At 48.9% G+C, this 15,808-nt stretch overlaps 1 protein-coding gene across 2 annotated transcripts; it reads left to right on the plus strand.

Moving 5' to 3' along the window:
* Window positions 1-6,545: 6,545 nt before the first annotated feature.
* Window positions 6,546-9,768, plus strand: KRTDAP (keratinocyte differentiation associated protein). 2 transcript variants are annotated; one of them, XM_023196916.1, is made up of 6 exons: window positions 6,546-6,721; window positions 8,262-8,300; window positions 8,399-8,440; window positions 8,617-8,661; window positions 9,337-9,384; window positions 9,626-9,768. In XM_023196916.1, the coding sequence occupies exons 1-6, from the start codon at window positions 6,635-6,637 to the stop codon at window positions 9,662-9,664; spliced, it is 300 nt and encodes a 99-aa protein (XP_023052684.1). In that variant the 5' UTR covers window positions 6,546-6,634; the 3' UTR covers window positions 9,665-9,768. The 2 variants fall into 2 exon arrangements, with proteins under 2 accessions (XP_023052684.1, XP_023052685.1); XM_023196917.2 differs by lacking the exon at window positions 8,399-8,440 and having other exon boundaries at window positions 6,619-6,721.
* The last annotated feature ends 6,040 nt before the right edge of the window (window positions 9,769-15,808 follow it).

The raw sequence follows: 15,808 nt of genomic DNA on the forward strand, positions 1-15,808 counted from the left end.
TGAGTTTCTCAAATTTTATTCTTTAATGCTATGTTGATGGCCTGGCTCAGGGAGGATGGAAGAGTGATTCAGGGGCAGCTAATCTGCCTGAAACTGGCATAAGGCACAGAGGCCGAGAGAGATGAGACAGGTTTTATTTCTGACAAGCAGCCTGCATCATGCATCAGTTTCCTCATCTGTAAAAAAAAAAAAAAAAAAAAAATCATTACCCAATCTATATCTGAATACCATTCTTTTTTTTTTTTTTAAGACTGAGTCTCGGCAGGGCGCGGTGGCTCAAGCCTGTAATCCCAGCACTTTGGGAGGCCGAGACGGGTGGATCACGAGGTCAGGAGATCGAGACCATCCTGGCTAACACGGTGAAACTCCGTCTCTACTAAAAAATACAAAAAACTAGCCGGGCGAGGTGGCGGGCGCCTGTGGTCCCAGCTGCTCGGGAGGCTGAGGCAGGAGAATGGCGTAAACCCGGGAGGCGGAGCTCTCAGTGAGCTGAGATCCGGCCACTGCACTCCAGCCTGGGCGACAGAGCAAGACTCCGTCTCAAAAAAAAAAAAAAAAAAAAAAAAGACTGAGTCTCACTCTGTAGCCCAGAGTGCAGTGGCACGATCTCGGCTCACTGCAACTTCCGTCTCCTGGGTTCATGCAATTCTCCTGCTTCAGCCTCCTGGGTAGCTAGGATTACACGCATGCGCCACCACAACTGGCTAATTTTTGTATCTTTAGTACAGACGAGGTTTCCACTCAGGAGGCAGGAGGAAAGAAGTTGTTCAAAGCGGGAGGTCAGTCCCAGAAGGTCAGGGAGAGGGCAGGAAAAAGGAGCAAGGTGCTGGTGGAGACTGTGCTTCACCACCTGGACAGGCTGCCGTGGGGATGGGGGCGTGGCTGGGGAGAGGCACTTAGGAAGTTGGGGGCACTGGATCTTAACCCAGGGCCTTATCACAGGCACCGCCCTGTGTTTCCAGGATACAGAGGGAGGCAGGCAGAACACTTCCACCCCATCACTGTACCAGTGAAACAGGAGAGGCTGCGGCGCAGGCTGAGCCAGGCTTATTCCACGCTGAGGAGCCCTTGGGACGGGGCTGCGGGTCTGCAGTTGGAACCCCCAAGCCTCACCAAGCTGGTCCAACATGTCCGGATTAAGGATCCCCCACCTCTTTGTCCCCCTGGCATCCCTGCAGGGGACAGGAAGTAAAAGGTGGACAGGAGGCGCCCTGCCAGCCTAAGTGACTCCCTCCCAGGTTTGAGTTCCCTGAGGGCATGGCCCCCATCTGCCTAGGTCACTCTCCACCCACAAGACAGGCACAGGGCCTCACACAGTGGATGTATACGTGAAAGAAACTCGGCCCAAAACTGACTTGAGGAAACCAAGCTGACGCAGTCCGCCTGCCTGGGAGAAGGCTCGGCCTCTCTGCCGCTCGGCCTCCCTTCTCTCCTGGGTCCTGAAATCCTGGCGCTGGTTTGTACTTGTTCTCCCGGGTTCAACGCCGTAGGAGAGCCTTGCAGTACCTCCTGGAGGCCACAAGGGGGAGAGCGCGGGGCTGTCCCAGGGAGGACGCTCCATCCTCGCTGCACAGGGAGCTTCCCGAGCGTGGGTGGGGGTGGAAACCCGCGGGGAGCTGAGGTCTCCTCAGCCCAGTCCCTGAGGCACTGGGAGACGCGGAGGTGAGCCTGGTTCTTGGCTCGTGGGGTGTTCTTGGCCCAAAGAGCTGAAAGCAGCTCTTGAAAGCTTAGAGTGACACCAGAGGCAGGCTAAGGTCCCCTGGCATAAGGGTCCCTCCAACTAAGGGTGGGTACCCCTTTCTGCTTTCAGGGCTCCTCCAGTGACCTCCTGAAGCCCCAACTTCCATCTTATTCCTTAGATCCTATTCTTCTACAATGCCCAGGAAGCAGCCCCTGCTGGGAACCTACCACCAGCTTCTCATTAGCCCTGGAATAAAATCCCCATTCCTCACCACGGCTCTATGCGATGGGCCTGGCCTCCCTCTCTAAGGTCCCTCTGGGCCTACTGGCACAGGCCATCAGGGAACGTGGGCGGCTGTTACCAAGGTCTTCAGAAAGCCAGAGCTTCATCTGCTTTTAGGACTAATTTCAAATTTCCCTCCCTGGGCCACCTTTTAAAATTTGTATTTTAATAGAGATGGGGTCTTGCCATGTTGCCCAGGCTTGTCTGGAATTCCTGGGCTCGAGTGATCCTCCTGCCTCAGACTCCTAAAGTGCTGGGACTACAGGTGTGAGCCACTGCACCCGACCCTCAGGCCATCGACCAATGAAGCCCTGTCAGCATCATATGGCCCCGTTTTCTTCGCAGCACCTGTCCTTCTCTGAAGTCATCTTGTTTGCGTATCTATTTTTTGTTGCATTATGATGTCTCCTTCGCTAGGATGTGGACTCCGTAGGGCAGGTCTTTTGTCCATCTGCAGTCCCCAGCACCAAGAGTAAAATAAATATTTACAAATTAGCCAGTGGAGACAGGGATTGGGATTAAGTGGGACCAATCCAGAAAGACTTCCTGGGAGAGGTTTAAGCACAGGGCACATAGGGTGGGTGGCAAAGGAAGAAACCAGACCTGCTGGTGGATGAGGCTGCTTTCTTGGGTGTGACAACCCTGACGAAGGGAGGAAGGGATGGGACAGGGATGCCCTGAGTTCTGTCCCCTAATACTCCACACCCCAGCCCCCTTTCTCTCCCAGGATTCCTGGCTTTCCACCTAGTGTTCGCCAAGGCCCCGAAAACCCAGTGTCTATCTCTTGGAACCCCCACGCCCTCCCTAGACCCAAGAGGCTGGCTGCCAGGCCCTAGGTGTGTCTCACAATGGGGCAATCGGGGCTGGGCCTCGCCTCCTACCCACACTCAAGTTCTGGCAGATTTGGGGTGGGGTGGGGGCAGGCCTGTGGGAAAACAGGGGTTTACTGGTATTCTCAGTGAGGGAGCTAGGAAGTCAAGCCGACCTGGAGATGCGATGTTGCAGAGCCAGTCTCTGCGGCTGCCTGACTCCATTAACTCTCCGTGATTCATCCAAAGCTGAGCTGCATATCGGGCAGATTTTCCCGCCACCCATCACCTGAACTGCTGGGACCCTCTCCCAGGGAGAACCCCTGCCTCTCTCTTCCCCCATCTGCCCAACCCAACTCAGGGACACAAACTACTGAGGCAGCGTAGATGGAGGAAGCCAGAGGAGTCTGGAAAGAGACACTGGCTTCTAAAGCTGGCACAGCAAAAATCATGTCAAGATGGAACTAGCTGGGTGCTGTGGCTCACTCCTGTGATCCCAGCACTTTAGGAGGCCGAGGCGGGGGAATCACTTGAGATTAGGAGTTTGAGACCATCCTGGCCAACATGGTGAAACCCCATCTCTGCTAAAAATACAAAAATTAACTGGGTGTGGTGGTTCATGCCTATAACCCCAGCTACAGCTACTCGGGAGACTGAGACAGGAAATCACTTAAACCTGGGAGGTGGAGGTTGCAGTGAGCCGAGATCATACCACTGCACTCCAGACTGGGTGACAGAGCAAGACTCTGTCTCAAAAACAAAAAACGAACAAACAAACAAACAAAACCCCCAAAAATTACCCTCAGAAAATCTACCAGGAAGGTGCCAAGTGGAAACAAATCATGAGTCCAACACAGGCAGCTTTTTTGTCCAGCATAGGAACAGAATTTCTTTGGTTGAGCACACAAAGTAGTTGGCCTGTGTTTAGAGGCACGATACAAAAAGTACCTATTTTTAAACACCAGAATGTTGAACACTAGAGCCAGAACCAGAACCCTGTCTGTAAACACATACTTGGTGTGGCAAGATGATTATACTACTGGAGGCATCTGGAAATTGAGGCAATCACAGGTTCATTCGGGGACTGATGCCACTAACCTTAGTTCTTCTTTTTCATTTTGTCAAGAGCGTGCAGTTTGATTTACTTAAATGAATGCACCTATGCTTGGGGCTGCCACCTCTGATGGTGCAGGCTATGCATCACAAAGGACGCTGTAAAGGGGACCTGCGGGGATTTGATGCCATCTGCCCCCCGCTCTCAGGGCATAGGTCTAATTCACACAGGGTGTTACATGGGCTGTAACATAGCCTGTCCAGCATAGAGAGGAGCAATACAGGTTCAGGCTCTGGAAGCCCAGCGTTCTAATGCTGGTCCTGTCACATTCTGGCTGTGTGACCTGGGGTGAGTTATTTAACCTCTATATGCTGGGGTTCCCCCGCCTATAGAATGTGAGTAATTATAGTACCCACCTGTGTCAGAATCACTGGGACATTTCAATGAGATCACGTATTTGGAGCACTTAGTACAAGGTCTGCCACATAGTAAGCCTCAGTAACTCAGCTAACACTCTTATCAATACCGTGAGGTGGAGAGGAAAATACAGGGAGGGCAATTTATCGTCAAAAGACAATCACAGACTAGACTCTAGAGCCAAACAGAAGACGGCGTTGGATTGTTTGATGCTCTAGATCACCCAGCCCAAAACTGGCGCTGGGTCCCCCCACCCGTCTGTCAAATCATAGCTGATTACACAACATCAGTTCTCTTTTGTCTGATTCTTCACTCCTGGAGTTGACCCTATGTGGATGGAACGGTGGCTAATGAGCTTTTTCAGTCACTGTTCGTTAATTAGTAAGATTCATTACACAGAACTTGTGTCCTCCAGAAAACCTTTTGGGAGGTGCCCCACCCACCTCAGTCATTCTCTAACTGGTCCCTTCCAGGAGCACCAACTCTGTGACATCTACTACTGCATGGCCATCTGGGCTAAGGGAGTGTTCTCCGAGCAGTGTTCCCTCAGGTAGCTCTGTGAAGGGGAAGCTGCCATTATAAAATCAGAGGAGGCTGAAGAGGGCCAGGATGTCTGGGACTGGGGTGTGGGGGCAGCGTGAGGATGGAGCCGAGGTGCCCAGCTTCTGGGGTTCATAAAGGTTGTTCATGGACGCCGTCCAGCCCTCCCACCCAGGGCCGCCGCCACCGTGCATTGCATCAGGTTGGGTTGATAAGGTCTTGCTTTGCCCTGGCAGCACCGGTCCATGTCCCAGCCCCTCCCTGTTACAACAGGAGCCGGTTTGGCCACCTGAACTTCACTGTGGAGAAGGCTGCTTGACTAGGACGTTGTGTCACAGTGAGGTGATCCAACTTCCAAACCGGGCGTGGGGCGAGGTGGGTTAGGGCAATGACATGGAGTGGGCACTCCAAGCTCAGGGTACCTGGATCCCATCTCCAACTGGGCACCCTAAGACCTGTTTTTTGTTTCCCTGTTCCTTGTCGTCTTAGCTCAAGACAGTCATTTCTCTGAAGACCCAGAAGTAAAAGACGGGCAGTTGGAAAATGGAAAGGTTCAGCCCCATGGAAGAAAAATGTACACTGTGGCAGAAGGATGCTTGAATACTAAGTCTAACATATCCAATCTGACTAATGCTGACTCCACCTGGATTCTGTGTGAGCCATGGTACTAGGGGGATGTAAAGCTGATCAAGATACAGCTCCTGACCTCAAGGAACTTGATATTCTGAAAGGGAAACAAGGCAAGAACATGACTTACTTAGATACAAAGCCAGAGACATACAAACAAATGAATATGGGAATTCTGTGAAAGGAAAGGTGTGGAGAGAGGGACTGGGCATGGCAGGAAAAATCCGGGAAGCTTCATCCAAGAAGAGTGCTGGGTTCTGAGAACTGGAGATGAGAGAAGGCCATGTTAGGAATAAGGAACAGCATGGCCAGATTCTTGGAAGAGGGAAAAAGAAGGATACAGTTGGTAAGGAGTCCAATTTGGTCAGAATGTGAGGTATGTACAAAGAGAGTAATGGAAGAAGTTATAAAGGTGGGTTGAGTTCAGAGCATGGACCGCCTTCACTGCCAAGCTAAAGAATTTACATATTTTTGGTAGGGTGAAAAAACGGCCTGAATTAGTGTGGAGCACGGTCTCATACCTATAATCCCAGCACTTTGGGAGGTCAAGGCAGGCGGGTCACTTGAGTCCAGGAGTTTGAGGCCAGCTTGGGCAACATGGCGAGACATCTTCATCTCTACAAGAAAATTAAAAAAAAAACTCCAACGTCTCTACAAGAAAATAAAAAATTAACTGGGTGAGGTGATGCGTGCCTCTAGTCCCAGCTACTAGGGAGGCTGAGGTGGGAGGATTGCTTGAGCCTGGGAGGTCAAGGCTGCAGTGAGCCACGATCACCTCACTCTACTCCAGTCTGGGCAACAAGTGAGAGCCTGTCTTTGAAAAAAAAAAAAAAAAAAGAAAAAAAAAAAAAAAAAAAACCCTGAATTCTAAGAGAGGAATAGGGATATAAGGAAAAGAGACAAAGACAAAAGGAGAGGTTGCTTGGGTACCACTGCCAATCCCTCGGAGGGACAGGTCCAACCTGTCTCTGTCCCAGCCCCATCTGCATGAAGAGACCCATTGCAGTCTCACCTTCCACGTGCCTGGGGCAGAATGCGAATTGAGAAATCCAAGGCAAATGAGGAACAGTCCATGCCTCCCCCTCCCAAAGCCCCGGGGGTGGGCGACAGGCTCTGAGGATGAGTCAGTGGGGTGGGGACCCCATTTCTGTGCTCATCTGCCTCCTTGGGAATATAAAGAGCAAGCACTGAGGCCCCGCCTCAGAGCACCCCAAACTTGATGCCATGAAGATCCCGGTCCTTCCTGCCGTGGTGCTTCTGTCCCTCCTGGTGCTCCATGCTGCCCAGGGAGCCACCCTGGGTGGTCCTGAGGTGAGCACGTCACTTGCATTTTTATTCTTATACATGTTACCCACCTACCCCTCCATCTCTCTACCTTCTGTCCATTCCTGGCTAGATGGCTCTTAGTTTTGGATTCTGGTGGGGGCTGAAGAAGCTGGGGCTCTGACGAAGGGAGGAGGGAACAGAGCATCCCTGGGGAGACATCTGGGACAGAGATGCTCCTCTTTCTGGAAGGGATGGTGAAGTGTGTGGGGGAGGCTCGTGTACTGAACCCTGGGAGGAGACAGGACTGAGTGGGTGGTCTGGGTTCAGACCATCTCCACCGTGGGCCCTCAGAGTGTTCACCCATTCTGTTCCAGCTGCACACATGCCTGGGGACGTGCGGGGGAAGAGGGGGAACTGGAGAATGGCAATGTGAGACAGAGCAGCTCCAAACCCAGGCCTGCGTCCACATGGACAGCAGGTGGAGAGGGTGGAGCAAAGCGAAAAACTAGCTAGTTTAGTTTTAAATCTAGAGTTAAGTGCAGCTGACTTAACTCTAGGAGGAGTGGGGCTGGGGTGTTCTGGAGACACCCCTGCTTAGCCCCTCTTTGCTTTATTTGTGCCCCTGTGAGCGGTGCCCAGGTGACGGGTGGCTCCTCACTGTCTCTGGAGCGCAGACCACGGTGAGAATCTTTACCATCCAGTCCTCAGCCAGAGAGGAATCCTGATGCCTGCTCTGGATTTAAAAGTCTAAGACAGGAGCACAGGCCCAGCGGCTGACGACCGAGCCAGTGGTGTCACTGAGCTGGGGGGCTGTCGGGGCCTCAGGTGAAGGGGGACTGACTTCCCCAGTCTGAAAGGGCAGCTTTCACACTACCTGACACCATGGAGTGGGAAGACGTGCCTAGAATTTTAAAATTTTTAGGGGAAACTAGAAATCTGGATGAATTTATGAATTCTTACTAGTTTAAACTGTCTAATTCAAACCAGAAAACAAATGAGCCAAATTTTTATGAGATCTGAGCATCTGGATCCAGCTTGCGGGCTCCGAGTTTGGCTCTGTCCTGGGGAGGACACGATGGGGCACACTCAGGCCTGGTGTGGGGTCCCCATGGAGGGGGGTAATGGAGCCTCCAACAATAGTGGCAATAAAACCACAAGCAAAGCAACCTCGATCAGTGAGAGGCAGGCGGTTCACCTCAGCAGCTGGGTTCCCACCTGCACGCGAATCTTTCCCACCCAGCTGTGTGGACTGAGCATGGGTGTCTCCAGAAGACCCCACCTCTTAGAATTAAGTTAACTGCAGGACAGCACTAGCTAGTTTTTCCCGAGAGGAATGCTCGGCTCCAGGCTTTCTGCCTGCTGCCAATCATGACACTGCTTACATGTACCATTCTCCAATTCCCCCCCCTCACCCTGCACATCCACCAACCATGTGCGCAACGGGAATGGAGACCGTGGTGGAGAACAGGCTGCGTTCTTTCGGGGACTGGCCTGTGGATGAAGGTAGAGCTGGCAGACAGGGATGTGGGTGAGGGCCCTGGCGTCACGTGACCACCTGCCTCTTTTCCTCCCTCTCCCTTTCTAGGAGGAAAGCACCATTGAGAATTATGCGTCACGACCTGAGGTAAGCCGTCTGTTTTCCCCGGCCCTCCAGCCATGAGTCTGTCCTTTCTCTCTTTGTGCTTCTTAGCAACTTTCCTAACATCCTGCTTTTCCGCCTAGGCCTTTAACACCCCGTTCCTGAACATCGACAAGTTGCGATCTGTGAGTACGCTTCTCTGGTGCTGCCCCCGTGAATACCCTCATTACAGAGGGGATAAACGCCTTGGTAGAGAGCTTGCAAAGCTGCCACGGTTCCTTCACCTTCTCCAGAGGGCTGGGGGCTAAGCTCTGGCCTCCCCTGGAGCTGACCTGCTTCTGCTGTCCCTCTTCCTCCACAGGCTTTTAAGGCTGATGAGTTCCTGAACTGGCATGCCCTCTTTGAGGTGAGTGCTCGGGCACCCCTTGCCTTCCTCGGGTGTCTGCAGTCATCCCAGGGTCGTGGCAGCACATTTTGGCTTTAAATGTACGGATTGGTTCGTAAGCTCCGGGAGGGAGTGACTGCCCTGCCTGGATGCTGTACAATGGGCTGTCGACCGAAGAAAGCTTCCCCCTGCACCTGTCCTGGCTACCCATGTTTTCCTAAGATGATGGTGGAGGAGCAGAGCCCCAAAGACAATTGCAGAAGAGGAAGAGGCTAATCGGTCAAGATTTTATTTGAATCCCCTCATCCTCTATGGAAAAACTGAGGCTCACCCACACTTAGAAGGCAAAGTCAGTGACAGAGCTGGGGTCCACGTCTCCTGACTGCACTGACTTCGCACGTGGCTTCATGCGAATGCCTTCAGCTCCCTTGGCCTCAGCTTCCTCTGTGATGTGGGGATGACAATCCCACCACAAAAGGTTGCTGTAAAAACCCACTGAAATCATGCTTGTGGAGCATCCCGTGCAAGGCAGACACAGAATAAGTCCTCAGGAAATATTAGCTCTTGATAAAGTAATGACAAAATAATAACATTATTGTTACTATGGTTACTGTGGGAGTTCATTAAGGGAATGCTTACTGATCCATGCCCGGCTGACCTGCAACACATCACTCTCTTTCTCTTTCTTTCTTTTAGTCTATCAAAAGGAAACTTCCTTTCCTCAACTGGGATGCCTTTCCTAAGGTAAGAGGTGCGGGCATTAGGAGGATATTGGGGGTAAGGGAAGAAGCAGAGGATATGAGAGAGAGAGAGTGGGGACAGGGAAAGGAGGATCAACCTTCTCACCGAACTGAAGGGAGATCTTAACTACTACATATAGAGGAGAACGGGAACTCACATTGAGGCAGAAATTCCTTTCCATCCGTGCCATCCTATACTGGGCACCCAGGGGTTCCCCGTCTAACCCTGACCCCTCTCCCTCCAGCTGAAAGGACTGAGGAGCGCAACTCCTGATGCCCAGTGACCATGACTTCCACTGGGAGAGGGGGCGAGCGTGAGCGCTGATTCTCAACCTACCATAACCCTTTCCTGGCTCAGGAACGCCAATAAAATGTTTTCCATCCAACAGCTCCTGTATCTGTGTCTCTGTCCTCCTACTGGGCTTTACAAAGGAGTTAAGATGGAATGGGCCCCAAGGTTGGTAGGTAGAAATCTTGACTTCCACGAGGAGAGTAAGTAGGGAGACAGGAGGAAATAGAAAGGACACACCAAGATGGCAAGAGACCTCCTTGTGTCTTAGCTCCTTAGTGTTGACTGGGATCCTTGAGGAGCATGAAGCTATGACTTGCTTAGTAAGATGCTCAAGAAATTTCTAAACCAAAAAGTAACTGAGACAGGTCTCATTCTCTTGAGGGGGAGCTCCTGGACCCAGAAAACTGTCCTGTTGGTTTGAGCAATAAAGACAGCTCAAACTAGTGCCAAGCACTGATGGATTTGTCAGAGGTCAGGGTCACCTCCACTCAGAGGCCATTCGTTGGCTGCCAGTTTGTAACCCAAAAAGTATCTGAGACAGGTCTCAATCAATTTAGAAGTTTATTTTGTCAAGGTTAAGGACAATGCCCGGGAGAAAAAATACAGAATCAGAGGAACAGTCTGTGGTCTGTGCCTTTCTCCAAAGATGATTTTGAAAGCTTCAGTATTTAAAGGGGAAAAGCGGGGAAAGAGGGAGGCTATGGTCACATTATTGAATCCACATATTATAAGAGAAAAGGAGCAGGTAGGGGAATAGTCCATTATATATTTGTCTCATGCTCAGTAAATCCAGCACTTTACATAAGATATGGTGAACATAGAGTAGCTATCTGTTGAGATAGTTAACCTTTCACCTGTAGCTATCTGTTTAGGAACAAAAGGAAAGGCAGCTTCTGGCATGTCTCAGCTTTCAGCTGATCTTTTTGCCTTTCGATAGAGTGAATTAGGGTCCCAAATTTTTATTTTCCTTTCACAGATCAAACCTACTCCCTGAACTGTTGGCATTCTCCCCCTACCTACCTTCGGAAAACCTGATTCCCTTTGTAGTGCGATTTTGTGTAACAGAGCTATCTGAAATCCAAGGTTCAGGACCCAGCTTAAATCACATGAGCCCATCTGAAATCCTTTTTTGGAATTAGGTAGGCTCTAAATAAAGAAAAGTAGCAGTGTGACCCTGAGTTTCTTTCTAAGCCTCTGTTTCTTTATCCGTGAAATGAGTATGGAAATAAATAAGAATGATAACCACCCTGTGGTGTTGTTATGAAGGTCAAATGAGATAAGTATATAAAGCCCCTTGCACACAGCCAGGCATATAGTAGATAACGTATTGCTACTCCCCCTGTTTCAACCAGAGAGCTGCCACAATGATCCAGATTCACTCATTCACTCACCCATCCATTCATCTACCCATTCATCCATCCATCCACCCATCCACCCATCCATCCATCCATCCGTCCATCCACCCATCCATCCATCCACTCACCCACTCCCCTATCTACCCATTCATCCATCTACCCATCCACTCATCCACCCATTCATTCACCCATCCACCCACCCATCCATCCATCCATCCATCCATCCATCCATCCATCCATCCATCCACCCACCCACCCACTGCAACGATCTTGAAACATGAAATAGATTTAGTTTTGTTTCCTGTAGATGTATTTTTCTATGACCCAATTTGTGTACTTAAAATACTAAACTAGTTGGAATTATTTCTGGTTTTTCTTGAAAATGGGGAAAATTAGAGAACAGTGGACCTGTGACTGACTTAAAGCCAAGTAGCAGCTGCCCTCTTTACATAGGACATGGCTTCCAGGGAAGTTTCTACTTGGCAAGCTTCACTTGTTTACATTGCCTTTGGCCTTTATAAGCAACTGAGTTTGTAAACCGTGAACTGCAGTTTAATTGAGGAAGTGCACTACAAGGGAAATTAAACTTGGTTCCTACTTTCAAGGCGCTTACAGACCAGGTGAATAAGACATGTAAATGTTCCTGGCCGGGCACGGTGGCTCACACTTGTAATCCCAGCACTTGGGAGGCTGAGCCGGGTGTATCACTTAAGGTCAGGAGTTCGAGACCAGCCTGGGCAATATGGCGAAACCCCGTCTCTACTAAAAACACAAAATTAGGTGGGCGGATCACATGAGGTCAGGAGTTCGAGACCAGCCTGGCCAACATGATGAAACCCCATCTCTACTAAAAATACAAAAATGAGCCGGGTGTGGTGGTGTATGTCTGTAATCTCAGCTACTCAGGAGGCTAAGGCACGAGAATTGCTTGAACCCAGGAGACGGAGGTTGCAGTGAGCCAAAATTGCGCCACTATACTCCAGCCTGGATGACAGAGCAAGACTCTGTCAAAAAAAAAAAAAAAAAAAAAAAAAAATGTTGCTTATGCTCTTCCTTCCAATACACACAAAGGAGAGGAAAGCTATAATTGGGATGACCAACAGAGAAAACTATGGATACTGGTGAAATGCCACAATCAAATGAAATACTTAGTGAAGATTGGCCGGGTGCGGTGGCTCAAGCCTGTAATCCCAGCACTTTGGGAGGCCGAGACAGGCGGATCACAAGGTCAGGAAATCGAGACCATCCTGGCTAACACGGTGAAACCTCGTCTCTACTAAAAAATACAAAAAAACTAGCCGGGCGAGGTGGCGGGTGCCTGTAGTCCCAGCTACTCGGGAGGCTGAGGCAGGAGAATGGCATAAACCCGGGAGGCGGAACTTGCAGTGAGCCGAGATCCAGCCACTGCACTCCAGCCTGGGCGACAGAGCAAGACTGCGTCTAAAAAAAAAAAAAAAGAAAAGAAATACGTAGTGAACATTGTGTACTCACAAACCAGGTGATAGGAAAGGGAGTACAGGAAGAAGGGGGAGGGGCTTAAGGGACACCCTTCTAGTGACTAGGTTTTAGGGGAGGAGTAAAGCATCCCCAGGGAACTAGGAGTCATGATACACAAGTTAAGAGTATCTCTGAGATAAGACAGTAGTTCTCAAAGTGTGGTCCCCAGGCTGGCAGCACTAGGATCCCCTGGGAACTGAAAAGAAATGCAAATTCTTGGGCCCCACTCCAGATCTAGTAAATGCGAAACCAGTGGTGGGGCTCAGCAATCTGTGTTTTAACAAGCTCTCTAAGCAAGTCTGATTCACTAAAGCCTGAGAACCACTTCAAAAAGGAAAGTCACAGAACTTAAGATTAACCCAGAATCAGGATAGTAGTTGCCCCTTAGACGGAGAGATCCCATGTGATAGGAGAGTGGCACACAGGAGATAAGGCAGGGTGAAAGAAGCCACCTCTACATCATGTTTCATTTCTTCTTTAAATACGTACACTTTATATACACTTACATGTGTTGTATTCCACAATAACAATAACATATGATTAAAGCCAGAGAACACTAGACCAATTTGCAAGTGCTGACAGAATACAGAGTCAAGAAACAATTGGAGAGACTGCAATCTGAACCAAAAAGAAAAAGACAAAGTGAAGTGAACACAAGCTGTACACGTGAGTGACAGATGTATGCTAGATCATGTGAAATTGACAAAATGCACAAACATGGGTCAGGCCATTCAGAGAATTCAAAGAATGGCAGACACAGCACCTGTGCTCCCTGAGGATGACCTGTGCAGGATGAGGAAGAAGCCAGGGAGTAGTCACTCTTTATTTTATACTTTATAAAAACAACAACAAATACATTTTTTTTTTCCTTTTTTTTGAGATGGAGTCTCACTCTGTTGCTCAGGTTGGAGTGCAGTGGTACAGTCTCGGCTCACTGCAACCTCTGCTTCCCAGGTTCAAACGATTCTCCTGCCTCAGCCTCCCAAGAAGATGGGATTACATCTTCTACATGGGTGCCCGCCACCATGTCTGGCTAGTTTTTGTATTTTTAGTAGAGATGGGGTTTTGCCACATGGGCCAGGCTGGTCTTGAACTCCTGACCTCAGGTGATCCACCTGCATTGGCCTTCCAAAAGTGCAGGGATTACAGGTGTGAACCACTGTGCCTGGCCAACAAATGCATCTTGTATGGACACCATACCACCTGTTCAACAGGACCTAGAGATACACACTGAGCTATGAAACAATCTCCAAGATAGAGTAAAATGAAAAAAGAAAGTGGCACATCATTATGCTGCCACGTGGTTAAAATAAAGATATGGTACAAATATATGCTATTATCTGCATATTATCTGCTATTATCTGGAAAAAAACTTGAGAAGTAACAGTGATCACTTTTGGAGAGTTAGATACTTTCACTGTGTACCCCTTTGGATTTTATGAACAAAAATATTTTACCATGTGCAAATTACATATTTAAAAGAATAAATTGAAAATCAAAACTCTCTAGTAAAGCAAACAAACACCAAAAAACACTTTGCATTGTAAAGTGGTAGGGCCTAGTCTATGCACTGACCCAGAGTAGGTGCCTCTTAACTGAGTGAATGAAACTGATTTCTCACATTTACCACACCCTTTTGCTATTCAGAGTGTGGTCCCCGAGCCAGCAGCATCAGCGTCACTTGGTGCTTGCTTGCTAGAAATACAGAAGCTCTGCTCATCCAGAGCTAATGAATCAGAATTTTAACAAGACCCTTGCCCCAGGATGATTGACATGTGGAATAACGTTTGAGAAGCACGGCCTTAGGCATGATGTTGAGTGCTATGCAGAAGACCTTCAAGGAGTTATGATTCAGTTGATGTTTACAACAAAGGAAGCACACAGGGAGAAGGCACTAGATACCTTAGAACGATATGTTTAAATCTGACAGAAGGGAGGAGATAGTTTTGCAGCAGGGTAAGAAAACTAGGGAAAGTAACTTTGAGTCTGGCATTCATAAATGAACTTAAAAAAAAAAAAAAAGTCCCTGTCATACTCAGCCAGGACATAAAGGGACTAAAAACCAAAGCCAAACTCACTGATTACCTTAGAAGGCTGCTGGGAATCAACTCATTTTAAAAACTGGTAAATAAAGGAAATGAATCAAGGACTCATCCTCACTTTCCTCTATGAACTATACTTCAGGGTAAACAGTTTCTCTCTCTCTCTTTTTTTTTTTTTTTTTTTTTTTGAGACAGGGTCTTGCTCTTTTACCCAGGCTGGAGTGCAGTGGCATAATCTTGGCTGGAGGCAGCCTTCACCTCCCTGGCTCAAGAGATCCTCCTGCCTCAGCCTCCTGAGTAGTTGGAACTACAGGCACAAGCCACCACACCTGGTAAATTTTTAAATTTTTTGTAGGATGGGTGTCTTGCTATGTTGTCCAGGGTGGTCTTGAACTCCTGACTTCAAGTGATCCTCTGTCCTTGGCTTTCCAAAGTGTTGAAATTACAGGCATGAGCCACCATGCCCTGCTGGCAAAATTTTTCTTTATACAAGAATTTGAAGCTAATAAATGCAAAAGAAATAATAGAATATTTTCATTTTTCAAAATTTAATAAAATAATGAATGTAGGCTAGCATCTGTAGGGAAGGAAAAAAAAACATTTTTTATACTGTCTTAGGTTCAGTGGCTGTGGCAGGCTAATTCAATTAACAAAAGGAGCCACGTGCAGTGACTCACGCCTGCAATCCCAGCACTTTGGGAGGCCGAGGAGGTGGATGGCCTGAGGTCAGGAGTTCGAGACCATCCAGACCAACAGAGGATTTCAACTTAGGATATAGACAAGATTCATATGTTGCATTTAAGTGATGTATCCCTTCAATGAACTTTTTATTTTTTTTAAGACAGAGTCTCATTCTGTCACCCAGGCTGGCATGCAGTGGCACAATCTTGGCTCACTGCAACCTCCGCCTCCTGGGTTCAAGACATTCTCCTGCCTCAGCCTCCCAAATAGCTGGGAATAACAGGCATGCACCTCCAAGCCCGACTAATTTTTGTATTTTTGGTAGAGGCAGGGCTGCACCATGTAGGCCAAGCTGGCCTTGAACTCTTGACCTCAGGTGATCCACCCCCCCCAGCATCCCAAAGTGCTGGGAATACAGGTGTGAGCCATCATGCCCGGCCCCTCAATTTTATCCTTTTCCCCCTTTATCTGAGAAACCCCATCTCTACTAAAAATACAAAAATTAGCTGGGCATCATGGCACATGCCTGTGTAGTCCCAGCTACTCAGGAGGCTGAGACAG

This window comes from Piliocolobus tephrosceles, chromosome 21 (assembly GCF_002776525.5).
Source record: "Piliocolobus tephrosceles isolate RC106 chromosome 21, ASM277652v3, whole genome shotgun sequence".
NCBI classification, from domain to species: domain Eukaryota; kingdom Metazoa; phylum Chordata; class Mammalia; order Primates; family Cercopithecidae; genus Piliocolobus; species Piliocolobus tephrosceles.